The sequence below is a fragment of the Brachionichthys hirsutus genome, chromosome 15 (genome assembly GCF_040956055.1).
Source record: "Brachionichthys hirsutus isolate HB-005 chromosome 15, CSIRO-AGI_Bhir_v1, whole genome shotgun sequence".
NCBI lineage: Eukaryota > Metazoa > Chordata > Actinopteri > Lophiiformes > Brachionichthyidae > Brachionichthys > Brachionichthys hirsutus.
Window position 1 is genome coordinate 9,172,024 of NC_090911.1, and position 27,430 is coordinate 9,199,453.

The following is a 27,430-nucleotide window of genomic DNA, read 5'->3' on the forward strand; positions in this document are numbered from 1 at the left end:
TATAGGATTCGATCACTTTTTCCAGCTTTTACCAGAGAGCGGGAAAGGTGTGAATGGTTGCTTTGTGCATTTGTATCCGCCGCGGTGTGCGGGTGTGTGCGTGCACCACGTGTGGTTAGCACATAGGGGGGGGGGGGAACAAAAGTTTTATTTGCTTTAAAGGACAAACCTGCATTTTCTGACGTGTTGCTCTCTCTCGTGGCTGCATATCGTAGCAGAATGCTGGAGGTTCGATTCTCCTGGAAGAAATAAAAATCACTATAAATATGTCCCATCACTCATTTTTTCTTCTGTTTGCCTCCTTTCTATGTGTTTCTCCGCAGAGCAAGTGCCTTCCCTGATGTCCTGCTGCAGCTTTGACCTGCTTCTACAGCTGAAGCTCAACCCTACCCCCCCCCCCCCCCCCCCCGCCCCCCCGCCTCCTCGCTCGTGCTGCCACAGTAACCCAAATAGAAGGCGGCGATCGCACCCTCCTTCGACTTGCACTCCGGACCTGCTCGTCCGTCCACCGCCATCACTATCCACTCCTCACAACCAGGCTTTAGCCTCAGCTCTACTCACCTGAGCCCCCCCCATCGCTGCCAACTCCTTCGACCAGCTGGCCCACCGTTACCGCAGTAATCCAAAACATCACCAAGGCCCACGCAGCATCTCACCCACCTTGCCTTTAAACCTATAAGCCTCCACGTGGTCTTCAGTGTCCTTCAACCTCACTGTGGTTGGCTACACCCAGACTCTATCACCTAAGTTGCCTGCTGCACTGCACCAAACCAGAGGGCTCTCGGCCTTGCTGTCCACCTGTCGGCCTCCTCGGCTCGTGAACGTTGCAGATGAGGCCGTCCGGCAAGCAGCAGTGAGAGAAGGGGGAAGTCGAGAGCAACCTAGTTGTGAGGCTGTTTCCTGGATATAAACTGGTTGATTAGTCTGGACAGTTATCCAATAACATTCACAGATATACGTCGTCCTGCAACGTTTCACTGTGGAAACAGGAGTTCTCTTAATCGGCAGAAACTTTATTTTGCAGTCTTGAACAACAAAGAAGGTAAAGAAACTTTTATCTATTTGACTGAAGCGCGAGAGGTCAGGTTGAGCTTGAATCAATTTCAGCTTGGGATACCTTCTTGCCGTCGTGTTGCCATGGCGCTGAGCATGGCGCACATCCGTGACACAAAGTGGCTTACGCTCGAGGTGTGCAGGGAGTTCCAAAGGGGCACGTGTTCACGCTCCGACCCAGGAGTGTAAGTTCGCCCATCCGCCAAGAGCTGTCAGGTGGACAACGGACGAATCATCGCCTGCTTCGACTCCCTCAATGTAAGAAATGAGATGGAAAAACTGCAGACATGAGTTACTGATCTCCAAAAGCTTTATTTCTCATAGCGAGTCATCATTAAACAACGATGACAATGTTATATACCAAGAGACGTTCTATTCACGACTGATTCACTGAACTGCAGTTCACTTCAGGAAACCAGGAAGGATGATTTTGGGTGTTTCACCTTCAGATATAAAGACTTATTACGATTGTAAATCTGCGTGAATTATTAATTGTATCTTTTTAAATGTCACAGATGAGATTGTTTTTAGTCTCTTTCGGCAGTTTGGTGGAAAATACGGAGCCGCAAACTGGAAACGGTTATCAACAGTCTGCATCGTGCTAGAGCACCATCTGGTTAGGACATGTGGTCTCTCTGTGGTCCCACCTATTTCTGGTCATGTGACTGCAACATGTGATAAAGGCCACAGCGAAGGAGGAGGAGGTGGGGGGGGGGGGATGCAGCTTTTTAGAATCAGGAAGCAGAAGTCAGCCGTTTGTAACACGCCGCTGTGGATCCGCAGCGCTTTGACTGGCATTTTGCTGAACTTATTTGTAAGGGAAGTATTTCAGGAGACAGATTTCCCTGTCGTATGTCCCTCTCTGCAAACCATAAAAGCATCGCTGTGGTCCGTCTTGTGCACCGGGTACAAATGAATAGGCTTGTCACATGTGCCGACTCACTGGATGCACTGAGCGGAACATGTTTCCACTGCTACAGAGGAACGAGGTGATGGCAGCATCTCGCGCAGTCAAACCACTTCCTGCTCAGAGGCCCAGGGTAGTTAGAGGTCTGTCTATATGTGTGTGTGTGTGTGTGTGTTTAACGCAACTTGGGGGCAGATGTGGGTCAACGCATGCAGTAATTTTCCCATTTTAGGTGGCAGCAGGAAGGCAACACACATGCCTTTCTTTGTCTCCCTCACTCTTTCACAACACAAACTTTCCAGCATTGACACAGATAGACATTTGACTGCGTGCTTTACTGACTATACGCTTTCTGTCTTCATTCTGCCCCTGCAGACATAGGTGGCTCGTGATCATTGAAGGTGTGCGAGCAGGGATTTAGGGTTAGGATGAGGACGGTGTGTGTTAGTCGACTCCCAGAGCAGCGTTTACAGCCAGATGTGAACAGAAGAACATTGTCAAGCCGAAATTGAATTCTTCCCAAGTTTCCCCACTATTCACTAACCCTTGTGCGCTACATGCAGTGTTCATGCAGTCGTCAGATTTACAAGCTAATTAAATCATTCTCCTTTATCACATCTTGTGTCCTATGTTCATAGTTGTGGTTCCATCATACACCCAAATCTCCTGAGCTATTAGATCCGGTTTAGTGGAAAGACTAGGAGGCATGGTAACTTTGCTAACAAGAAGTCAGCCAAGACAAGAAAACCAAACAGTCACAGGGTTTTGCAGGTTTTAAACAAATCCCCAGGTTAGCCGAGCTTGGTGGGAAGAATCTAGCAGCTCTGCCACTGTGAGTTTTAGAGCAAATCTCGCATAGGACAGAGAAAGTATCATCTCAAAAATATTTACTACACATATCAGAGAGATGCAGCGGAGTAGGATTTGCAGTATTTGTCTCTTGTTCAGAAGCTGCGTGAAGAAGGACAGTGGAGCTTTTTATCTGCAGGCAGAAAGGAGCTCTCAATATCGTTCAACATGTCATTCACACTAATGTAAAGTTCAGCTGGGAGAAATATGGAGGCTTGTGAAAGGAGCAAGGGAGCTATTTTCGTCCTTTGGACTCATTTCCCACTTGGACTCGTATTTCGGGTGATGGGTGATACTTTTATGAACTCTACGTCCCATTTTTCCCCCCCAGTGGTAATGAAAAACAGAACAGGCCTCTAAAAACTCACAGTGGAACCAACAGGAACAGGGAGCAAATGTGATACACACACACACACACACGCACTGTTGTTGGTAAACGGACTTAAATATGGCGTTTTCCATTCCTGATTGCTCAATGCACTCAGCCAGCCGCATTCACCCATTCACGCGCTTTCACAGAAATGATGAGGAACATGAAGCAGAACTTCCTGTAAGAGTTACACTGCGATATCTTCTCCTTTTGCTCAATCGAGGGCTGTTCTGGTTTCAGCATCTTGTCAAGAACATTTGGACACGCAGGCGTGGTTGAACCTCCAACCCGTCCGCTCAACATACGACCCCGAAACAACATCTTACTTCACTTTTGTAGAGGCTGTGTGGTCAAAATAGGACAAGTTCTCAATTTAGACGTGCTACATGAAGCCACATTAGTCCCATTACGAACCAGCCCCCACCGCACACACACACACGCACACACACACACACACACACACACTGTACCCTTATGGACACATGTGCTCACTATTTCTACCAATGAGAGAAACAGCCTTCTTCTTTAGGTATATAATTAGAACAAGTCTCACATGATCAGTTTCTCTCTCTCTCTCTCTCTCTCTCTCTCTCTCTCTCTCTCTCTCTCTGTCCTCCTTTTTATATGGTGCACAGTGCGCGTACACACACACACACACACGTGATAGCAAAGAATGTAATAAAATTTGGGAGATAGATTCTCAAGCAAGACAATCAATCACAACCATCTAGGCCACAGCATTAAAACAAAGACGTGTGCGTGTGTGTGTGTGTGTGTGTGTGTGTGTAAGTGGTGTGTGTGTGTGTGTGTGTAGGTGTGTGTGTGTGCTGCCTGTATATCTGCTCGGTGCAGCACAGACATCTCAGTTATGACAGAGTGGAGTAAATATTTGTAAAAGAATAATGTCTGCTAGAACTCCCTCGTTTAACGTCTGCTCCGTATTACGCAGCTCGGTCCATTAATGATTCACTTCCAGGCTGACAGTCTTGGGGTTCTAAATCTGTGGAAACTGATCATATTCACGGCCAAATGTTGAGATCCTCGCCATAACTTCGGTGGAAGATTGTGATGCAATATGCGCCGTTGCGCTGCACCATATCTGACAATGAGAGTTAACTGCAGAGTATGAGATGTGTCAAGGAAACAGCCTGCTTTCATGCCGGCAGTTAATGCCTCACTAAAGCATTCCTAATCAGATCGGAGCGTAATAGTCAGGTCAGGTTGCAGAAGAAAGTGAACTAAAGCCTGCCTAATCAGCTGATGCTGGAACGACTGAAGTAATATAGTCTATACACTAAATGATGTGCAACACGTCAGCTCCGCCAAACCCGAACCGAGGTCAACCGTTCCTGCCGCACCGTCCTGTTTCTCATTCGATTTGAGTTCACTCTTCATTAGCTCGCTGTCGGCTCCTTCTCCTCCTCCCTTTTTGGTTGCTCCTTCTTCGTAATTTCCCGCTCAGTCTGGTTTTTTGCCTCGTTTGACCCCCCAGGCCTCACCCATCCCAGGCCCCTATGGCTCAAGTTACACCCCTGGTAGGACGGCGTGTGGGCAGGAGCTATGGAAACAGTAGTTGTAGTGAACCCAAAGGAAGCAGCGGCTTCTTGTTTATTACCGCCGCCGAGGCGAGGCGGAGACTAATCGCCGGCGTTTTTCTGTCTATACGTACGTCTGTCCGTTAGCAAGATAATTCAAAAGATTCTAGACGGATCGTGTTTACATTTCCAGGAAACGTTGGCAATGTTACCAGGAAGAGATGATTACATTTTGGTGACGATCCAGAAGAGATCCTGGATTCTGGATCACTTTGAAACATGTTGTTAACATTGCAGTCAAAGGAGCTTCAAAATGTGTTCCTCAATATCTCGGTTGATTATTGACCGATGTTTATGGAATTTGACACAGTCATGTAGGGCGGGGGCGGAGGGGGGGGGGGGGGGGGGGCTCTATCTCACCACTGAATTTCATTCATTCCAGAATGGAGTCAGTAAAAATAACATGGAAAAATACAACTCCGGTTCACTTTTACTTTTCATGGTTGGTGTATAAAGATACCGAGAGCAATTTAGAACCTTTTGGTGATGATCCAGATCACCATGTGGACGGTGTAAATCCAATTACGAGCGGAATGAGCTGCTTGGTGGAGGACTGCGCTTTTCTGGTTTGCCATGTCATGAAAGTGCTGCCAACCTTCTTTACATGGAGGCCTGTTTGAACACACACACACACTCACACACTCACATGTTTCCACACAAGGCAGACCCAGCGCTTTGTCTACCTGCCAGGCCGCCACACCCACTGCCATGTTAGAGCGCTGAGAAAAACGACACAAAGGGCACAACCGTGCACGCGTGTGTTGTAGGTGCACAAGCTGTTGCAGCAGATCTCTTTGTGTTACTGCGCCGTCCTGAGCCAAGATTACATTCCTGCCGAACGGAGGGAGGGTGAATACCTCTCATTTATCTCCCTCCGTCTCTATCGCTCTGTGAGACTCTATCCGTCTTTCCTCTAATTTTGCTGTCCTTATTTGGCATATTTTGACACCATGTTTATGGCCGGCTAGGCCAAACACAATCACACACACACACACTCTGAAAGGTTGGTTGGCCAGACAAACATGTGGGATTGATATTAGCCGCGTTGCTAGTCGACACTGTTTTTATGATTTCAAACAAATCATCCGGCCAATCTCCAGGCGGCGAAACCGGCACGTCATGCGCTTTCATTGTGCGTGCAGGCATGTCGTTTGGCGTGTAGAAGCCAAGTGTGTGTTTGGATTCGCTATCGCTGGACACACTATATGCAGCACTGAAAAGTTGAGGGCAAGCAGAAGCTAATAAAAACGGCAGCAAAGAAACTAAACAGCAGTTTAATTTAACCAATCCCGATTCAATTTTTCTTTTTTTTTTTTTAATGCTGTGAGAAAGATTTGTCGTGTTTGCTGTACTTGACACAACAGATAAAACTCTGTTTAAACAGACACACGGACACAATTTAATCCTCCATCCTCACGTTTCACTGGCCACTTGCTCAGACGTGCACACCCAAAGAAAGCGCTCGATGTGAAAGTGAGACGGGACACCCGTGTGCAGTTCTCAGGATGTTCCTTGCACACGCCATCACAAATGTCGCCCCCCCCCCGGAATCCATCCATTCCTCCTCTCTGCAGTCGATGCATGGCGTCTCCATCCTAATTGGATTTTTTTTTAATGGGATGTCTATGGGTGCATCGACAATTTAAAAAAAAATCCCCCCTTTTAAATTAACTGGGCGACTATTCAGTCACCCATAGGATTCGGTTTTTACAAGCTGCTTAATATCACGGCGCCGTGTATTTGGTGATGCTCAGCTTTCTCTGATGACTCGGGTTTCAGTAGAAACGAGCTGAGTCACATTACAGGGGCTTTTATTTCACAAGTGGGATGTGTCTCCTGGTGTTGATCGGTTTTGCACCAGAGAGACTTTGTGGCCGTGCCCAAACGCGCACACATAGAAACATCCTTTGGTCCGTTCATCCCATTGCCGTCAGATCAGTGCGTCTTGTCTGTGAGCTTATGTGACGGAAACTCGGCCACAACAGCTTGTCTTTTCTTCTCAGTGTCAGCCGTCACTGTCCCTCGGTCACACCGAGCCCCCATGACACCGCGGACACAATGATGGCTTCTCAGGCCGGCTCTGCCTGCGCTCAACGGACACACATTCCATATAAGCTCACGCAGCCCAAGGATGTAATTTGAGAGCTCAGCAAATATTGACACTGAAGACACAGCTGCATGAAAATCACATGCATTATAACAGACAGGGATGATGTCACTCGGTTTGTTTTGCTGGTTAAGATTTTTAAACACATGTTATATAGACAGGGCACCTAGGTGGCAGAGTGGTTAGCGCTGTTGAATCACAGGAAGAAGGTTCCGGGTTTGATTCCATTCAGTGCGGAGTTTGTATGTTTTTCCCCGTGTCTGCGTGGGTTCTCTCCGGGTTCTCTCCGGGTTCTCTCTGGGTTCTCTCCGGGTTCTCCGGCTTCCTCCCACCTCTAAAGACAAGCTTAATATCCATCGGTGTGCGCGTGTTTGTTTGATTGTCTTTCATGTGTTATTATTCAAGTCTTGTTTTTTTTAACTGGACTGGATTGAATTATTGGATTATATTGAGATTACAAGCATTTGTTACAGCTGCACTCACTTCAGTAATATAGGATTCAGCCTATTGCGAGTCAAATCATCTAACTGAAGGAATTAATGTATCTAAGATATTTTCACTTAACCTTCTGGGATAGAAAATAATCAACATGAATAATTCCACCCATAACATTTTCTTGTACTGACAGAATATTTGAAATTATTTTTCAAGGGAAAGTTAATAAGAGGCAATAATCACTGCAGTATGAGAGAGAAAGGGATAGTGAATGCATCCCGCTAATCCGTAGAAGATACTTGCACTCAGAAACAGGATTAGGCCAGTTAACAGTGGGATTAGAGCTGGCGATAGGATTAGATTTTGAGATCAGATTATATTATTTAGATCAAATTAGCATAAAACATGCCAGATGAAATATGTTAAACCGTATTATTCATTTATTACTTGACTTATTACTGTAGGTACTTTAATCATTTGCATTTCTTCTGTTTCCATGGTTACAAGTTTAATTGCATTTTGTTCTGTGTCTCAGATGTATTTCTGTCAGTATATATAAAACGATAAGACTCAATATAAGACTGAAATATATATTCTGAGAAGAGCAAATGTGCTAGAAGTCTACCGTGAGTATCGAACGCCACCAGTTTAATCATCTTTCCAGATTTTAAGGGGCTCATCAAGATAAACCGCACTCGTTGATTTTCCGACCTATGAGGCCGACAGACACACATCTCACTCATTTCAGAAACAGCAGCGCCGTTATTGACGTCACGCTGCTGCCGGGACCTCGTGACCTCCTGAATTCACTCGTGGAGTTTCAGAGATGATTAAACGATCGTTCCCCCCCCGGCCACCTCGTGTAATAACTCGGGGCTTTCATAAAGCGCCGCTGCTCAAATCAATACCTGCGTGATTGCTCTGTTACTGCTGATAATGAAAAGTGCCACGCTAACCTCATTAGCCCGCGCCGCACCGAACAGGGTCTGTAATGGGAAAACTGGCATGCTGAAGTCACGTGAAAGAAGAGCGTGTTCGTGTAAAAAGAGAGAGCAAGATAGGAGAGATGTGTGTGTGTGTGTTGGGGGGAGGGGGGGGTTAGTCCGAGGAAAACAGGGAGGTCTAAGTTTGGATCCAGAGTCCCTGTGTACATGACATCTGACCTGGGGCTTTTTTCTGAGATCCAACACCCTTCCAAGTGTGTGTGTGTGTCTGATTCTGATTGTGATTGCACAGCATTTTATTTAAATTTTACATTAAAAGCTTTGAGAACCCACTCATATTTTCCATCATCTATTGCTCTCTGCTTCCGGCACATAATCCCTTTCTCTCTGTCATTGTTCGGTGGTAATGCGTCACAGGGGGCATATTGCATCTGCAGTGTTATCATAGATTAACACACACACACCCCTCTGCCGTATCTCTATTACGTCCACTAATCACATCAGCTCCCTGACCAGTAAGCTGTCGTGCATCACGGATCACTGTGTCCATCTACTCCCTGCAGGAAGACATATATACTGTATGTAATCCCAAGTGTGTGTGAACACATGTTCATGGCGCGACACGGAAATGCAGGGAAAGGACATCTTCCTCCGTCTTCAAAATCTGAACCACCGCTGTAGAGGGAGGACAAAAATAAAATGTGCAAACGACTTCCCTCGACAGCAGTCTTCCATGTCGGATGGTCTGTAATGGATAGGTTTTATATATTTTGAGCCATATCTGAGAGCACAGTAGACAACGAGACCAACCGCTGGGCCCGGCCCTTTGAGCCTCTGCTGCCGTCCAGCCAAACAAAGCTTCATTCACAGCGTGTGTGAGGAGAAAGGACTCCCGTCTCCGTGTATGTTTAAACAGAAGTCGCTGGAATGCAGGGCAGCGATCAGCGAAAACGTCACTCCGGAACCCGGGCCCGGTGTCCCGCGGCGGCGTCGCACCGCAACACACGGGTAGCGACACCAGATTCAAAACTCTGGATTATTTGTCGAGATCTTGAATTTAAAGGGTGCTGATGATTTAGAGGCCAGGTTTCTGCTCGCCTGTCTCCTGTCTCGCCCCTTCCTATTCCACACACAAGTCGCACATTAATACATTTTGCTTCCATGCTTCACCTCATCTCTTCAGTGGGATGGGATCCAACCCCACCCGGGATTCTTTACACATTGGTTCATTGTTTGTTTTAATCCCACCTAGGCACAAAAGCAGGGCGTGTGTTCACGGGTGTGAGTCAAACGAAAGAGCAATCCGGGTGGGACACTTTGTTCCAGCCTGTCATTAATCAGGCTGCACAGTAGCCTGTGCGATTACCGGCTGCCTATTCGGCTTGGCAAGACCGACCTCACCAAGAGAAACGCCTCGACTACCGGTAATAATAAAAAAAACACATTCCGGACCGAGTTGATGTCATGCTGCAGGACGAGAGGAGAACAACAAGCCTCAACTTCATTTTTCTGCAATTCATAATCTGCAGATTTGTTTTTCTTAAAAACCAAAACAAAATTGAAATCAACTTAATTTATTTATTCTGTATTCTATCTTGTTTAAAACTAATCCTTTTCGTCGCGATAAAATAATATCCGAGAAATATTGCAATTAATTGATTTCATTCATTTGATTTCATTGATCTGTGGCATTTTGATAAATCAGCATCATTTGTAGCAAATTGACATAAACTCTTGTTGTTACTGTCTGGCAGCCGCCGGTTCTGATGAAGCTGATTCTGATGCTGTTTTCTTCCTCATTTCTGTCACGGAAAAGGTGACGAATCTGTCGATTCACTAATTACATTCTCATCAGGTACTTTCTCGCTGAATCAGTTCTGAGAAATGTTAAAGATGATAATTCTTCTGTGAGAATCATATTTATTTTTTTACGAGGATGGCTGTATTTGCTACGCAGATACAGAACGACTAAGGATAAATGGGGGGGGGGGCACTGATTGGCCGTCCTCTAGCTGCTGGGGTATCAGGATCTGTTGTATATCTGCAGCCTCCGCGTCGAAGCATTCCTGTATGCGCCAGCGGTGGGAGAGATTCCAGGAAATCACTGTGTTGTTAAGGCAGGAATTTCTGGTGCTCGGTTGCTGTGGACACCGCCTCTAGCTCCTCCTCAAGGTCGCCGCTGCCACAATAACAGCCACAAACACGATGTGAGAGTTCTTCACCTCCTGCTCTCTGTCTGTTTCTCCATCTCAGCCTCTCATGCCTGCATGTCTTGACCCACACTAATCACTTCTTCTGCAAGTTCTAAAATTTCCCTGATGCAGCTCGTCTCACTGCAGAACCTCTCTCTCTCTCTCTCTCATGCAGTCAAAACCTGGTTCTGTATTACCTTTACGCCCACCTACATATCGTTGCTGCAGCTCTGAATCCGGAGGTTCAGCAGATAGGGGTCGTGCAGGGCGAGCGCAATATGATCCGCCATGCCTTTGCAAATCCCTCTGTACATGCACTCGAAGTCACGTAACGCAAACACACGCTATGCCTCGCACATTCTCACCCTGCCCTTGCCGCATACCATTGTTGCTCTCTGGATGCGAGCTATTAAAGCAGCGTTCAACTCCACGCATCCCTCACACACACACACACTTCTCGGTTTTATCAGTGTCAGAATTCCTCTGAATGCCAGCTCAGCTAAAGTAGACACGCATCATCAATCATAGAATGTTTTGCTTCTGTTGAATTGCTTTTTTAAATGCATTATAGCTCATTTTTCCTGCACTTGCATGAACTTGAAGGTTAGGTTTTTAACCCCCACCCCCCACTTGCCTTTTAAGCACACCCCCCCCCCCCCCCCCCCCCTCCTCTGCCCATGCACCTGTCTGGCGCTCCAGTGTCAGTGAAAGTCAAGGAGATGGGAAAGGAGAGTGAAGTCATGACTGGGTATAGAGCTGAGTCCCAACGGGAGCAGCACGACCTGCCCCGGTCAGTTCAGCTCAGCTCAGCTCAGCTCAGCTCAGTTCAGCTCAGCTCAGTTCAGCTGCAGGCGCTGAAAGCAAATACAAAACCATCCTGAACGGTCGCCTTTTCGTGTGTGTTTGCTCGAAACATATCTTCCACCTGTTACATGAGCCCGACCCAGACTCGTGTACGTTAATGTCGACGTACCCTGACACAAGAATGGGGGAGGGGATATACTGGGATGCTCTGATCAGGACCCAAGAAGCAATCCCCATCTTTATAGTGTGACCTCAGGATAACTGCGGACACAATATATGTTGCTTAGATGAGTCGATGGTATTTATAGTTTCAGTCGGGCGTGCAGCCAAGCTGAGCTGGAGACCTCAAGACCTCCTGGGGCTGGCAGACACTCGCATGCACAAACGACATGGATAGTGCCTGCTGGGCTGACAGAAATAGCAAGTTGTTAAAAATGAGTGACTCAGGCCTGACCTGAAATTGAGCTAGCTATAAACAAGGTAGCATTCTTTCATGGGGCGGTCAATCCGTCGACAGCATACGTCCATCCATCCCGGCGTTTGAGCCATTTTGGATGTTGTAGGAGGAAAGTTTTCTCCTACTTTCACCCCTTTGATTCATTTTTCTTCTTTCTCTTTCGGCTTAACTGTCTTAACCTTCACTGTCCCTCTTATTGTCCCTTTCTAATCCTATCCAACCTGGTCACTCCCAAGGAGAACCTCAGCGCCTTCATCGCTGCCACTTGTAGCCCCGCCTCCTGTCTTTTCCTCAGATTCAGCATGCTAACGCGCACAGTAACAATAATAATCATAATAATAAAGCATTGGTTTTATATAGCACTCAAAGACGCTTTACATTGTGTATTCTCATCGTGCTCATTGGACCTGAAGACAACACACAAAGAAATATTGGACGAACTGAGACACGAGGATCAGCTACAATTCACACTGTTTATGTACATATCTATATCTGTGGAGCCGTTTTACTGAAAGCCACAAATGCCAAACTCAAACTCAAGGTTATCTCAGAGGAAAGGTCATCTTAAGGTCATGGATGTTTCCCTAATCCGTGTTTTAACCACTGAGATATTTCTGTTCGGCCTAAAGTCTGGAGAAAAGTGTTCACTGGATGGATTTTTGAACTTGACCCCGTTTTTCTCACCTTTGCCCCCCCCCCACCCCCCCTTCAGGGCCGTTGTTCCAGAGAGAACTGCAAGTACCTGCACCCCCCTCCCCACCTAAAGACGCAGCTTGAGATCAACGGCAGGAACAACCTGATCCAGCAGAAGAATATGGCCATGCTCGCACAGCAGATGCACCTTGCCAACGCCATGATGCCTGGCACGCAGCTACCACCTATGGTGAGAGGACACACACGTATGAACATACCACAGCTCCTGCCCACGGTGAGACCGCATGCATGTAAAGGCTCACACATCTGCAGCTCCTTCACTATCCAACCTTTTCTTTTATTTGACCTATCTTCCATTAGTTCCTCTCTTTTTCCATACCAGCTGACAGTTTATGGTTCATTGGCTCATGTCATTATTATTTATTTTTTATTTTGCTCTCGTCCAGCCCATGTTCTCGGTGACGCCAGGAATGGCTACCAATGCCAGCGCAGCAGCAGCTGCAGCCGCTGCCTTTAATCCTTACCTGAGCCCTGTGTCACCAGGCCTGATGGCCCCAGAGATCCTGCCCAGCACCCCCGTCCTCATGGCCTCCGGTCCCACAGTCAGCCAAGTCCCCAACACTGCTGCTGCTGCAGCCCAGAAACTGCTGAGAACAGACAGACTTGAGGTAACGCACAGATGCATGAGTAGAGCCTGATTTTCATTCTACGTGGGATGCATTGGTCTAGTCTAGATTCCACTCCTCACTGAGATTTCCAGGAGTTCCCTTCTCTCTCTTAGCGTGGAGTTGAGCCACTAGCGATGATAATGGGCCAGGAAAGGGTTATATTTAGGGATGTTCTGATCAGGTTAATTTGCCCCTGAATCAGTCATTTGATTTTGAACCGATACCGAATCCCGATCCGATGCTTCTATAATAACATTTGTTTTTTAAATTGAAACAGAGTGAAGAAATGGATCCAGGATGTCCCTTATTTTTTTATTCTATTCATCTTATTTCAACATTTAACTCTTAGACAGAGCACTTCTGTGGCGTAACTTGAACATTCAAGCAATAAATAAAATACTTTTTTCACTTTGGAACTTGGACTAGTGCAACAGGAAATATTAAATACAAATATTTAAAATAAAATGAACGGCACCGCAATTGCCAGGTTTTTAACATCCACTTCGGAATACTTCCACACGTGATCACGTGATCTATGCTATAAAAGTAGCAGATACCATTGTGCAAAGTAAACACTAATTTAAAGGGGCGAGCGAGACCATTACAGGTTCATAAACTGTAATGTTTTATCAGATTGAGTGCTTTGAGTCGCTCGCGTTATCATTTTAGGGCTGTTTACTCGTCTGATGAACACACTCGCACGCACTAAATTAGACACACTCGTCTAATTTAGGCGCGAGTATTTTCGTGGCATTGTGCTTCCTCAAAGCTCCATTAGACATCGACTGGAGATGGTCAGGGACGTGTTGAATATTTATGACTATATTGAAAGATCAGTAATGATTTTGTGAGCAGCGAAGCATCATGGGAGCAGAGTGTGGAAGAAAAAGGCCTGGCAGCATTGCATGCAGATCTATAGAGGTAACAGATAAATAAGTTATATCTTCCTTCCCTCTTGTGACTGGTGTTATGAACAAGAAATCAGCCTTTGGTCTCTGATTTTCACCCAGATGAAAGGTGCTGCAATGCAAATATGGGAATATCTCAATATCACATCTTTTTTTTTTGTCCATGAGAATGAAAAGAATGCAAAGATAGCACTGAAAATGTAATGAACAGCATCCAAAAAAAAAAAAAAGCAGCATGGCGGTGTTGTTGTTGTGGAATCGGATTCCTCCTTTAAATAGCAGCAGGGAAATGAGAACTATAAATGCAACTGTTACCTTTATTATCTTTATGGAGCACCCGTTTATCGCTGCTGACATACAGACTGGAGAAACAGACGGGATAGAAGATAAGAAATAATCGACCATCACAATGCCTCTGCTGTAAGAGAAGGTGCTGCCCTCTGGTGCCCGCGTATGTAGATTTAAGAACTCCCATCTGAGACTCTCGCGTTACAGATCTCTAGAAAGGAAAGCGTAAAATTAAAGGCGCATTTCCTACATTCCGCATAAAGCTGGAGGCGCGCTTTAGTGGCAGGAATTTACACTTCCTGTCTTCCCCCTTCCTTTCCAGGTGTGTCGGGAATATCAGAGAGGGAACTGCTCTCGGGGGGAGGGCGACTGCCGCTTCGCCCACCCCGCCGACAGCACCATGATCGACACCAACGACAACACCGTCACCGTGTGCATGGACTACATCAAGGGCCGGTGCTCCAGGGAAAAGTGCAAGTACTTCCATCCACCGGCTCATCTGCAGGCCAAAATAAAGGCGACCCAGCACCAGGTGAACCAGGCCACAGCCGCAGCCGCCATGGTGAGCAGGCTGTTCAAGCACCGTTCACGCCTGTATCACAAAGCCATTTTAAGGAAGCTGTCTCCTACGAGTTCTTTCAGGCAGGAGGAAGTGCAAAATGTGATGTGGCTCATGCTCATGTTCTCTCTCGGTTTGATTCACGTAACCGTTTCAGTGAGCAGGATGATCTGAAGACAGGCTGAAACAATGGAGGACTCTTCCCTGCGTTAGTTTATACAAAACATTGCCCAGTTCCTTGTTTATCTGACCTCGGACCACAGAGTCGGTTCTCTCTCGCTATCTCTGATGGTCAGGTCTCTCTCTGTGACACCATTGTCTCTGTCCTTCCTGTCTGTCACGTCTCTTCCTTTATTATTACCGTACTTTAAAAGTTAAGGGATTCATTGTGCTTTCAGTCCCGTCTGCCGGTAACAGCGACATGTCAGTAGTAGCGCAGCCACGCCGTTTCTACAGGTTTTCTACATGCCCTGACTGGAGCGGTGAATCCTTGTCATGTGACTGACGATAATTTGCACTGCGAAACAGAAACCAGATACTTTCTGCTTCCATATCTTTTCCTGTCCGATGCGATTACCGAGACCGTCTTTAAAGTAACGACTGAGTGATATTCTCGCCGCTATGTTTATCCATCTTTGTGTGACAGTAACTAAATGTATATGTATATTGATAGCTATCATCGATTATTGATCATTAGCTGTGTAGCGGTACAGCTAGCGTCCACACTGTGCATGCCTTAGTCCTGTTATCCCCTTGTATATTGCATTCCAATGATTTGTTTTTTTATTTGTTTTTGTTTTTTCTCACCTATACCCAAACTGCACTGCTGCCCCATGATGCACCTCTGCTTGCTGGTTTATGTTAATGCGCTTGAACCCCCATTGGCCCATTGCCATCATGTGCTCGCTGCCTGCTAATTAAGACTCAGTCGGCTGTCAAATCACTGAAGCGACCCCTCGACGCAACCTTTGACCTGGTACTATGACCTTTCACCTTTTAGCTTGGCATGTGGCTTTGTTGTAGAGCTGTGTTTTAACCAAAGATACCTCGCTATTTTTGTTGTCGGTGCAATGTCTGTCCCCCCCCCCTCCTGTTGATCTGTCATTACTGCCTGTGATGAAATGATGGTGGCTTTCACGGGGCTAACTTTGCATCCAACACCAAACGACTTTTACGATTGATTGATGACTGAATGAAGAAGCCATAACCATTTCATCACATGCAGCCTATCTAACACAGGGCTAGGGCTAGGGAAGTAGCGCTTCTATAATGGCGGCATGGCTTACATGTCTTATGTCTAAGTGTTCGGTGTTGTGGCGCGGCTCAATCAAAATGTGTGCATGTCTGTGTCACTAGTGCATGTCAGATGGATAAGGGTGAGGCTAAGAGGAACAGTCTTTCTAACCATACTGGGGTGATCCCACCATAACAGACAAATACAGTTCAAATGATTGTTCACTCCGCCATCGGGTCCTGTCACAGACGTTTTTGACCTCAAGAGTGGCCCCATTCCAAGACGGAAACCTGGGAGAGGGTTTATTTTTAAATCTGACTAGCATCCCTTGGCCTGAGATCATTCTTGACGTGCGTCTGAGAGTGAACCATCACTTAAACGTGGCTTACACAGTTTATCATGGAGCTAGCAGTGCAGCCTCCCCTTTCTCTGTGCTTCCTACCTTTTCCACCTCTTGCTAGCAGTGTTGTCCTTTATTAGTTAATGCTTGTTTGTGTTGCATTTAGTCGGCGCTAGGATGACAACTTTAATAATCCAAGTAGGCTCCCTGTTGAAACGAAGGACATATGAATGCTTGTTAGCCAGTAGCATCAGTAGGCACCGTGCTCCTGCTTGTGTATTACTTGTCAGACTGCTGCTTGCTTGCTACTGATGATATGATGACGTTGTTGTTGTTGTTGTTGTTGTCGTACACACAAGGATGTAAGTGATGCTTTCTATATGATGTCCTCTAACGTATGTACCTTTTTTGTTTTCTTTTGCCTCTCTCCACGCACCTCTCTCTCTCTCTCTCTCTCTATTCATACCGCTCTCTTTTTTTTTTAATTGCCCCTCCTCACTCACCTCCCTCCTTCTGGCTGGGCAGGGCATCGCCCCTAGTATCATGGCTCCCCTGCCCAAGCGGGCAGCCCTGGAAAAGGCAAACGGGGCCTCTGCCATGTTTAATGCCAGCATGCTCCAGTACCAACAGGCCCTGGCCAGCATGCAGTTTCAGCAGCAGGCTGCTTTCCTCCCATCAGGTATGACTCTTGAAGCAGCCGCCCCAGTGGGATGCCTGGATCAGTCTAACCCGGGTCTTGCTTGGCTGGTGTTAATGGAAGCACGAGATTGTAGAACAGAGTGGTTTGGTTGCGCTGTTTAGTTCAATACAAACTTACGATGAGAAATGTTTGCCGATGAACCTTTTCTTCCACAACTAAGTCATTCGATATTAGCTGAGACTAAATCAACATGAAATACTGGCGTTGGAAAAAGAAAAAAAAGCATAAAAGAGAAGCAACAATATTCCAGATAGTTTTTCTTCTAAATTACAAACCTGGTATTCTATTCTTTGGTGGGTGTTTGCGGCTTCTTCTTTTTTTGTGTGTGTGGGTGGAACCCTCAGCCAGGTAGGGGTCAGTCATGTTTGCTAAGTGTAATAAATGGGATGGAATCTATATATATATATATCCACCTACTAATTGCCTGAATAATAATCCAGATGGCAATGGATGTTTATAAGAGAGGGAACACATTTACTTGTGACTAGGCTAGTACTCTGATAATAAACCATTGGTAGCTGGGGCGCAGGCTTGGGCTGGGATGGTTTGGTTAAAAGTATCTCACTCCTCAGATTGGTGTAAGCTGGTTAGTTCCGATCATAACTGCATTACCGCTCTTTGTATTACTCATTCATATGCATTGCTCTTCAGGCAAAACTTCACATTCACTCTCTCATTTGATTAACGGACTTCCTCATGAGTTCACCACTTCGCCTTATCGAATCACTGATGACTTTTGTCCAAAAAATATTAACCTTTTTTTTCCCCCTCACCTTATCTCTCCCATAACTCTAACGAAACCTTGTGATGGGCTGTTTTGATTTCTCCTCCCTATCCAATCCACTTCCTGTTGCACTGCATGATGGGCAGGCTCAATATTGTGCATGACACCTGCAGCCAGCGTTGGTAGGTTCCAGCTTTCCTTCTCCAGTAATCTGTAACATCATGTGTGTGACGTGCACGTCATCAAAGTCAAACCGTCCAGTGAAGTTTTACTGTGTAGCATTATTTATAACGAGATCCTGGCGAACTGGGACTCGCTCTTTCACACTCATTGTGCGGAGACACTTCTTTTAATTTGAAGAAAGAGTCCACAAAAGGAAAGACAAACGTTGCAATGTTTGAATAGTGTTTATTACCTCTATTGTTATTGACAGTATGGATACAAGAGATCTTTATTTTGCTCTTTGTTTACATCTACTGTGTATTGATTTACCACTCTCATTCTCACGCTCATACTGAACTTGGCTTTTGGCTGGTCTAAACTGACACCAATTGGGACCCTTTAAAACATTTTTTTTTTTTAAACACTGAGGGAATTCCATTCTAACCTTCTGATCTTCTCTGCCTTTTAGGATTTATGTGACTCCATCTTTATTTATGAACATTTAAAAAAAAAAAAAAATACATTTGGTGTTTTCCGAAAAAAGTGCAGTGCATCGCCTTATAGAGGTGTCGGCAGAGGAAAGGAATCGGTTGAATGGAATCCCTCTCTGCCTTCCTCTCGCTCCCTCTTTCCTCATTTTCCTGGTGTGATTGTGGCTACACTGCCCCTCTGTGTAAATTTGCTTACATGATTTTCCCTCCAAAAAAGTTCCCATGATCCACGGTGGTAATCCGGGCACTGTGTCTGCAGCCACCTCATCTGCCACAAGCGTTCCATTCGCAACTGCCTCCACCAATCAGGTTTGCACCTCCACCACCTTTATCTATCTATCTATCTATCTGTCTGTCTGTCTGTCTGTCTAGGGATGCTTTTGTCATACTGCGATGGGTGGGCTGGGTAGAAGGCGGTACCCCCCTCTTGTTGGCCTATACTAGAGTTCAACATGTGATCAAGTATCATCCAGTAAAAGATTTCAGACACTTATTTCTGCTACTTATTTCTATGTTTCTTAGCAAGCGAGCAAATCTCTCAGCTCTGACTCTTTCTGATAGAACAAACTGTACTGCATAAATGTTTGTCCTCATTGTAACTTCGATTTTTGTCCTTTCCCATTTTGAGGACTCTTTCTTATCAAAGTTGACTACCAACGAATACATGCAATTGGTATGTATTTTTATTTTTGTAAATGCAATTTTCAGGGCAATTTGCAAAGCTTGTGCAGCAGTTGCTATCTGTGCCCTTTGGTGCTTTGCTTTTTTTATTCACCGCTACTTAAAGCAAAGCCTGGCCGTGTTCCTCGTCTTTAAAACACATGCATCGTTCCAGTTCCAGAGTCCAGTGTGTGAGAGGATCTGCAACACATTGATTTCACCTCTGCTGAAAGCATTTTGTAAACAGTTAAATAGTTAAAAAAGACCCGGGACAACATGGAGGACTTAGATTTGCATGGGGAGCCACATCGCGGACAGTTTCCCTTTTGCCGTCCTCATCTCTCACCCTCCCTTCGATTCCCTCTTCCCCTCCCTCCCGTTCAGCGCTGACGACGATCGTTTTGGACATGTCACATATTGAATGAGTTCTGCCACAGCTGCAGCCAAATTGCTTTTTTTCTGTTTTGCTTTTGTGGTTTAGACGTGTCGATCCGTGCTGCCTGGATGTTTCCCCTTTTGATCTCTGTCTGTCTTCACCCCCTCCCCCAGATTCCGATAATATCTGCAGATCATCTGAGTAGTCACAAGTACTTGACTCAAATGTAGTTCCTCTCAAGAACAGTGAGTTCACACTCTCTCTCTTTTTGGTTTGTTTAACTTCACTTTGCATCCGTTTGGCTCTGGCTTGTAATCGCAAAGAGAGCTACTTCTGAAATTCCTTTTCCTATTAATGTGAAATTTGTCCTGTTTTTTTTTTTTTTTGCAGATCAAATGAATGTGTTCTGGCACCGTCCAAGCCAAAAGAGTTCAGCCTTTTACGTATATATAACCTTCAGAATGTCAAGCAAACGGGAAAAGGAAGGTCTGCCATCTCCCGGCCAGTCCGCGGCGATGGTCTCATCACGTGTGTAACCATCCAGGGTGCGAGACATGATCCGTGCCATCTTCCCACATGTCAGTGTCAAGCAGAAATTGTCTTCAGATTGGACATCCGGGGAGGGGGGAGAGGAGGGTGTCTTGGCGCTGTGGGTCAGTGTGTCTCTCTGTCCTCAGGAGGGGGGGGGGCATTCACATCACACCTTTGTGTCTGACTAAATTACAGCACTCAGTTTGTTTAATTCTCATCATTACTGCATGCACAGAATGTCAGGAGCATGGTCGCTACATCAGCGCCCAGCGCTGGTACGTTAGTAGACCAAGATCTTTCTTTCCTTTTTTTGGTTTGTTTTAAAAAAAAGATATTTGTTCTGCTTTATTTGTTTAATCGATAGCCATATTTCAGAGTTTACAAGTGAAATGCAAACGTGCACCTTGAATTTGAATTGAAATTGAAAAGGCACAATGATTTTAACAGGAATTTTGTTTGCCAAAAAGAATTAGTCATGTACAGTATTGTGTTTTTTTTTTATGGCTACTAGTGAAACTAGATGTTGAAATGAGGGTCTTGGACTTATGAATGTTCTGGGTAAACCAACATACCTGTGTACCTTGAAAGCACAGCCAGGCTATAGCTTTTCTTACTATGTGGCGTGCCATCAAGGCCATACAGCTGAAACCAGAGTTTAATCTCAGCAGTGTTATTTGTTTACCGAAGATAAAAAAGTGAGGTTTTTCTTTTTTTTTCTCTAATTAATCAGTTTTAGGATTGGAGTTCTTGATATGTTTTAAGTGTGACGTTCTTTTTCTCCTCTAAAGTTTGTCATACCTGTTTTAGTGCTGTTTTTTTTTTAGTGTGTTGGGGGATTAGGTTGTTGCTGAAAACCATTGGCTCTAAAGCCTGGTGAAATAGAGGGTGATGCTTCGGTGGACATTGTGTTTACTTTGTTTCACCACTTTTAAAGAGGAGCGACTTTGAAACCGCGTCCAAGAAGCACTGTTGAGTAAGTAATGGGAATATAAAACAGCTAATTAGGTCATTTAAACCACATATTCACAAATGCTACCGTCCGACCGGTCACCTTGTTATAATTTCACAACCCATCTTGAGCAAACCTTCACTTTTTGAGGGTGCAACGTGTTGTTTGTATCGAAAAGCAAAACGCAGACGTTCTCGCCGACTCCCTAAAGCACAGTTTGTTCTCTCGTATTCACTAGTGGTCACAGAAGCATCGCTCCAAAGGCTCAGATAATTAAGGAATACGTCGTGGTCTTTGATTCATCACTGTGTTTTTACGATCGCATCCCTTTTCTGTTCTCACAGAGGTGTGTAGTGTCTTTACCGATTGTACCTAACAAAGCCTTAGATTACGACTAACGGGGCCTCAGCCCAATCAAACCTACTTTCAATCACCATGCAGGTGAAGATGCACCAATGATGTTTTATAGTTCTTTCACATGACGCTTACGATCTTTTGTTTTTGTTCTTTCTCTCTATGTAAAAGTAACTATTAATCTCTTAATTTCACTGAATTTACTACTTAAGGATTTGAATCTATTTGAGGTATGTAGTTGTAGATTTTTCTTTGTTTTGCCTTACTATATATTACTTGACAATATTGATATAGCCGTTGTAGATTTTGAGGTAGTACGACATTCATAACTTTTTCAGAGCGTTGAGTCACTTCTAAATAGTCATTCGTTTAGCGGGATGTCTTTTTCAGTCGATGTTACATCATCAGATCTTTTTTATATATATATAAATATATATATATATACCGAGAATGACATCATCTAATTAATAGACATAAAAAATAACGTTTTAACCGATTTACAATCTTCCTCGTAACATGTCAAGACCATTGAAGATATATTGTATTGCAATATAGATCCATGTTTTAGAGTAAAAGTTATTTTCTACTGTATCCATTTCAAAAAGATGTGTACTTTTGTTTGAATATTTCTTAAGTTTGCCCTGAATGTCAGGCCAAAACGAGCAATGAGATTGACGGGTGTTTGGATGTTTGGTGGATAGTGAGATTAGCGAGGCGACGACTTCTCTCCAGCGGAGAAGTCAGAAATGCTGCAGATGGTGAGTTCTAACCTAAGGGACGAAGGTTGACTTTTTGCACTTCTGTATATAGTCAAATGAACAGAGAAAAAAAATGTGTATCATATTGAGATATTATTTTGAATAAAAAAAAGATCTATAATTATAAGGAATTTTTGCTAGATTAATTTAAATTCTTAAAATTAGAAGGCCAGCTAAAAAAAATAAATAAAAAAAATTTGCTTGCAAAGAAGGGCACTAGTTTCTTGGCCAATGCATTCAGAGAAAGCTATGCGCTTTTTTGTCTTATTTTATCCTTGGATAGTGTTTCCAGGGGACTTTGTATCCCCGTGTCATTCTAACTCCATCCCTCCTGTATGATGACATCCAATAATGTCTGTGTATTATTTGTTGGACTTGGTCGTGGAGTATTTCTGCTCCCATGATACAAGTCGATACATAAAACTGTCAAAAGTCGTACTCTGTTATAGTTTGATTTGACTGCATGTATAAGTAGAGACATGCAAAAATAGTCCTAATAGGTATGCAAAGAAAGATTACACATTACAGTAGTAAAAAAAAACAAATTATAGATAACATACACAGCGGGGAGAAATAATACTTCAAAATCAAGTCATGTCACTCGTGTGCGATAAAGTATTTTCCAAGCAAACATGTTATTCAGAGAATGATAAAGCAGTAGCACTCATCCACGCCGGACGCGCTTCTCTCATAGCCATATCATAACAGTCGCTCTCGCTATCACATCTGTGCGCTCAGCAGGAAAAGTCTCGCTGCACCAAATCCCATGTTTGGCAAGTTAAAGTCTCTGAAATGAATGTACCGGCCTCCGGCCCACGTGTTCCCGGCGTGAGGCTGCGCCGTCGTCGCTGAAGAACCAAAGCATCGTTTCCTCCAAAGCGTTTGTTCTGTCTCCTCCCGGCTCAAACCGAGGTTTACTTTTCCCTGCTGAGGGCACAAGTTCGCTTTATGCTTTTATTTTATTATTTTTTTACATGTAAGTACAACCGTCAAATACGTATTTGCTAACAGTTGTCACACATTAATGTACTTATTCTGTCTTCAGATTTGGTTAAGCATATTTGATAGTTGCCATTGACTCTTGCTGTATGGATGAAAAAAAAAAAAATCTGAATAAAACTATTTGATTTGCTTACGCAACGCTTTATGTGGTCACTGCCTCTGCGTGGATTTGGATGTGTGTCTGTTATAATGCTCCAATAATATATAAAATACAGTGTATTTTAGTACTCTGAATAGGGATAAGTACTTTACACAGCTATGTATGCACGTATTCGATGCTGGACCTAAACCAGTAATAGACAGAGGTGAGCAAAGTACTCAGATCATCTGCTGACATATAAATCACCGCTACAAGCTTCACGGTTACGGCCTGCACGACCAGACTTCCTGTTTTGATGTCTATGTTCTCTCTTTTCTGCTGTCTTTGTGTGTTTTGTTCTGCTTAGGATGCCGCATAATTTCACATGAAGCAGGGAATACGTTTTAATACCAATCCGGATTCTCCCTCAGAGCAGGGGGAAACGGAGCGGTGAACTTTAAAGGTGTGTTTCCGGTACGTCGGACCAGCTCGACGACTCAAATTCATCTTAAGGCATGATGTACTATGTCTATGTCACCCTTTTTTTTCCCCACCTGGTGAACTTTTTGGAACCCTGAAGGAGGTGATAGCCTACTTAAATAATAGGTGAGAGGTACGTAGGCAAAACAGGAAGTGTTTAACTGGAAAAAAATGGACATTGAGGGTGGACATTTCGGCATAGGAGCCAAGTCCCTGTAAAGACTTGATCCTAGAATCACCCCTAGTAATAAAGTACTTCCTTGATGCAGGATTACGACTTAAATACAAGTACAAATACAACTGGACCACGTGGTATGCAGCCTAAACTGAAAAAAGAACAAACGTAATCAGGATGAATCATAAATTCAGTGGCTTCAAGAATAAGGCCACTGACCGTAATCGGGTCAGAGGTCACGAGGATTTGGCCCACAGACATACAGGTTGCAGGTCACGTGACCACCCGAGAGGTTTCTGGGCGACTGCTCCTTTAAGAAAACAGCACTGAGCCCGCTGGCGCTCGGAGGACGCGCCGAGGATGTCGTGGGCAGGAAACGCCGCGCCGGAGCGCAGACACGATCACGCGTCTCGTTACCGTTGCACAATACGGCGCGACCGGCGTGCGTTTTAACGCAGCAGCCTGATGTCCACGAGCGGACGCTGACTGTCGTCGGATCTCCACGGAGCAGAACAGCGGGGGGGTTTGAGGCCTTCCCAGCCTGCTCGGATTTTTGTAAACACCGGGTGGGAGAGACGAGCAGCCCCCCCCCCAAAGCCATGAGAGAGTACAAAGTGGTCGTGCTGGGTTCGGGTGGGGTCGGGAAATCCGCGCTGACGGTCCAGTTCGTGACGGGATCCTTCATCGAGAAGTACGACCCGACCATCGAGGACTTCTACCGCAAGGAGATCGAGGTGGACTCGTCCCCGTCGGTGCTGGAGATCCTGGACACGGCCGGCACCGAGCAGTTCGCCTCCATGCGGGACCTGTACATCAAGAACGGCCAGGGCTTCATCCTGGTCTACAGCCTGGTGAACCAGCAGAGCTTCCAGGACATCAAGCCCATGAGGGACCAGATCATCCGGGTGAAGCGCTACGAGAGGGTGCCCATGATCCTGGTGGGGAACAAGGTGGACCTGGACGGGGAGCGGGAGGTGTCGTCCCGGGACGGCAAGGCGCTGGCCCAGGACTGGGACTGCCCGTTCATGGAAACTTCAGCCAAAAACAAAGGATCGGTGGACGAGCTGTTCGCGGAGATAGTCCGGCAGATGAACTATTCGAGCGTCCCCAGCGGCGGGGGCCAGTGCTGTCCGTGCGTCCTGCTGTAAAGGGTTAAAAAGACAAGAATCAAGACAACAATCGATGATGTATTATAGTCTGGAAAAGTGTTTACACGACAAGTACTTGAATGTTTCATGGGGGGGGGGGGGGGGTATAGCTTTGTGTTTGACACTTCTCTGGAAATGTGCCTCCGTGGGAGTGTTATTGTGAATCCTACGAGACGCTCGATTTCTGCTTCTTATTCCTCTCCGTGCTTTTAATTTGCTGGCCGGGGTCCAGTGGTGTGTTTTTATTCTTTTTTTTTTTATTTAGTCGTTTGGGTGGGGGATGCTGAAATCCTAAGTAGAGCTGGGATCGCCCCCCTCTCTCTAATCTATCAGCGCCTCACTCGAGCCTTCTGCACAGGTTACTCGGATCAGAGTAGAATTTAAATCTCCCCCAAAACGGTCAAGTGTGATCCGGGAGGGCGCAGAACCACGGCGGAGTCGTGCTCTGCCTGCTTGTCATCCCTCCCATCCTCCTCTCCTCTCCTCTCGCTCTCTCTCTCTCTTTCTCTCTCTTTCTCCAGTCTGGTGGAATGCTGGGATTTATCACGGAACTTGCACTTAGCCGACGGCGTCCCCTCCGCCATGGTGCACAAAACAAGGGCCGCGGTGCATTTCTGTCGCTGCATGGGGAAACGCCACGACCCCATGTCAAGTGCCTTCGAAGAAAAACAACAACAACAACTCCTGTGACTTGTGCCAACTGATGAGCCCTATCTCCTCTGCAGCGCGTCTCGATGGCAATCAGAACTTTTTTTTTTTTAGCCGTTTTCAGTGTTCTTCTAGTTTCATTTGGTGTCGACACTGTTGATAGCCGCTTCGTGTTTTACTATCGGGACGAGACAGATCTGCTGTTTCCGGCTCGAGGTACTCAGACTGACTACTTGGGTTTGGCTCCAGTGAATGGAAGCCATGTGTATTTTTTTTTTTCTTACTTACCGTTGTTATAATTCTCTCTTTGGATAAATACTCTGCCACCCATCTGTCGGTTCAGGACACTTGTAATACAGATCTGGTTTTTACGTAACTGTTGTCGTGCTCCTCTCTCTGTTAATGGCATAAACCTTATCGCTGTAAATAATCTCAACGCAGCAACAGGAAGTCACTTTAGTGAAGAGAGAATCTCTCGTTGGTTTATATAGAAGCCAACATTTTCTTATTCCAGCTCCACCTATGTGAGGAATTTACTTTATATATATAAAATAAACATCTTCAGGTTTTGGACTGTTGGTCGCACAAAATAACACATTCATAAATGTCACCTTGGACTTTAGGCTCTAATTAAATCAAAGAAACATAACTCGACTGAAATCGTGTGAACAGACGTGGCTGCGTTTCACTTCTTTACAAAAGCCGCACGGGCTGTAAATGTTTATTACGTGGCATAAAACCTCTCTTTCAAGGCTGTTTGGGTCGTGGTCAGGTTCCCCAGTGAGTGCGTTTAGCTGTGGGGAGCGTTTCCCCCCCGCCGGCCACCACGTGATTCCTGGGCCGAGCACAGAGAGGCCTTTTAGCGTCTGCAGCAGAGTTCAATCAGCCACACATGCTGTAGACGGGCATTTGGATGGCCGCTCCAAAAATGGGCCAAAGAGAGACATTAAAGTAAAGGCTCCATCCGATGTGATGATCTGGACGAAGATAGCACTTTCTTCATCCGAACAAACTCAGCCTGACCTCAGATGCAAGAATGAAGTTTCCACGTGAGGAAATGAGGAAGTAGGAAAGTCCTCTTTCGCCTTGTGTCGTGTTTCGACAGTGAGGCTGAGGTTAGAGGAGGAAGCCATGCAGGGACAAATTCTGCTGCACTGCAGAATTTGGAACAGGAACATTGGAGGTTTACTGTGCAAGGCTGACTGGAGCAGTGAGCGTACCTTTGACCTTTGACCTCTGCCTTCAGATGCTTCTCAAGGCTTCTTAGTTTGGCCTCGGCTTCCCTTAAGATCACAAGCTGGCAGTTGTCCTGGTTCCCTGCGGTGTCGGACATGGAATCCAGTTCTGGTGGCTGATCGCCTGTGGGATGAGTCGCCATGAGGTGGAAGGGGAGTCAAAGTCAGCGATGTTTGTCTCTCTCCGCCCCGCCCCCCCCCAGCTTTATAGCACACAAAGAAGGAAATAGCCTTGAGTGTGTGTTGTTGTTGTTTTTCTGATGGACCAGATCAAATTTATTTATTTGTGAAAACCAAAACCTGTAAGATAAATCTCACTCTCATATTTATGCACTGTCAGCAAGTTCATGAGATTTATTTTAAGTATTTATATTAACAGTTCATTTTTAGTTTCCAATGATGACAAAAAAAAAAAGAATTATCCCCCAAAACTTGAAAAAAACTCAGGCTTCCTCGGCCTCTACTCTTATCTGCCCTTTAACATGTCACCAATTTAATGGTGGGCGCTGTATGAAGTGAAGAAACGAGCCCCCACATGCAGAACTTCGCCACAGACCGGCAGTCGTGATGTGGATCCATGAGATCAAGATCAGC

General features: G+C 45.4%; 2 protein-coding genes across 2 annotated transcripts; both read left to right on the forward strand.

Annotated features, from left to right (window-relative positions):
• The first annotated feature begins 436 nt into the window (after window positions 1-436).
• LOC137905007 (muscleblind-like protein 1) lies at window positions 437-23,209 on the forward strand. Its single transcript, XM_068749232.1, is given in 11 exon segments — window positions 437-1,230; window positions 1,232-1,259; window positions 1,262-1,311; window positions 12,426-12,641; window positions 12,814-13,035; window positions 14,554-14,793; window positions 16,890-17,043; window positions 18,659-18,750; window positions 19,070-19,114; window positions 19,651-19,722; window positions 19,868-23,209. Coding segments are annotated over 10 exon segments (1,197 nt in total). The 5' UTR covers window positions 437-1,137; the 3' UTR covers window positions 19,708-19,722; window positions 19,868-23,209.
• A 1,120-nt stretch (window positions 23,210-24,329) lies between these two features.
• LOC137904575 (ras-related protein Rap-2b-like) lies at window positions 24,330-25,046 on the forward strand. Its single transcript, XM_068748773.1, has one exon. It carries the CDS (start codon window positions 24,405-24,407, stop codon window positions 24,951-24,953), a length of 549 nt encoding a protein of 182 aa, XP_068604874.1. The 5' UTR covers window positions 24,330-24,404; the 3' UTR covers window positions 24,954-25,046.
• Window positions 25,047-27,430: the final 2,384 nt, after the last annotated feature.

Coding starts and splice junctions, on each gene's coding strand:
- LOC137904575 (XM_068748773.1), top strand. CDS start 24,405: ATGAGAGAGTACAAAGTGGTCGTGCTGGGTTCGGGTGGGGTCGGGAAA.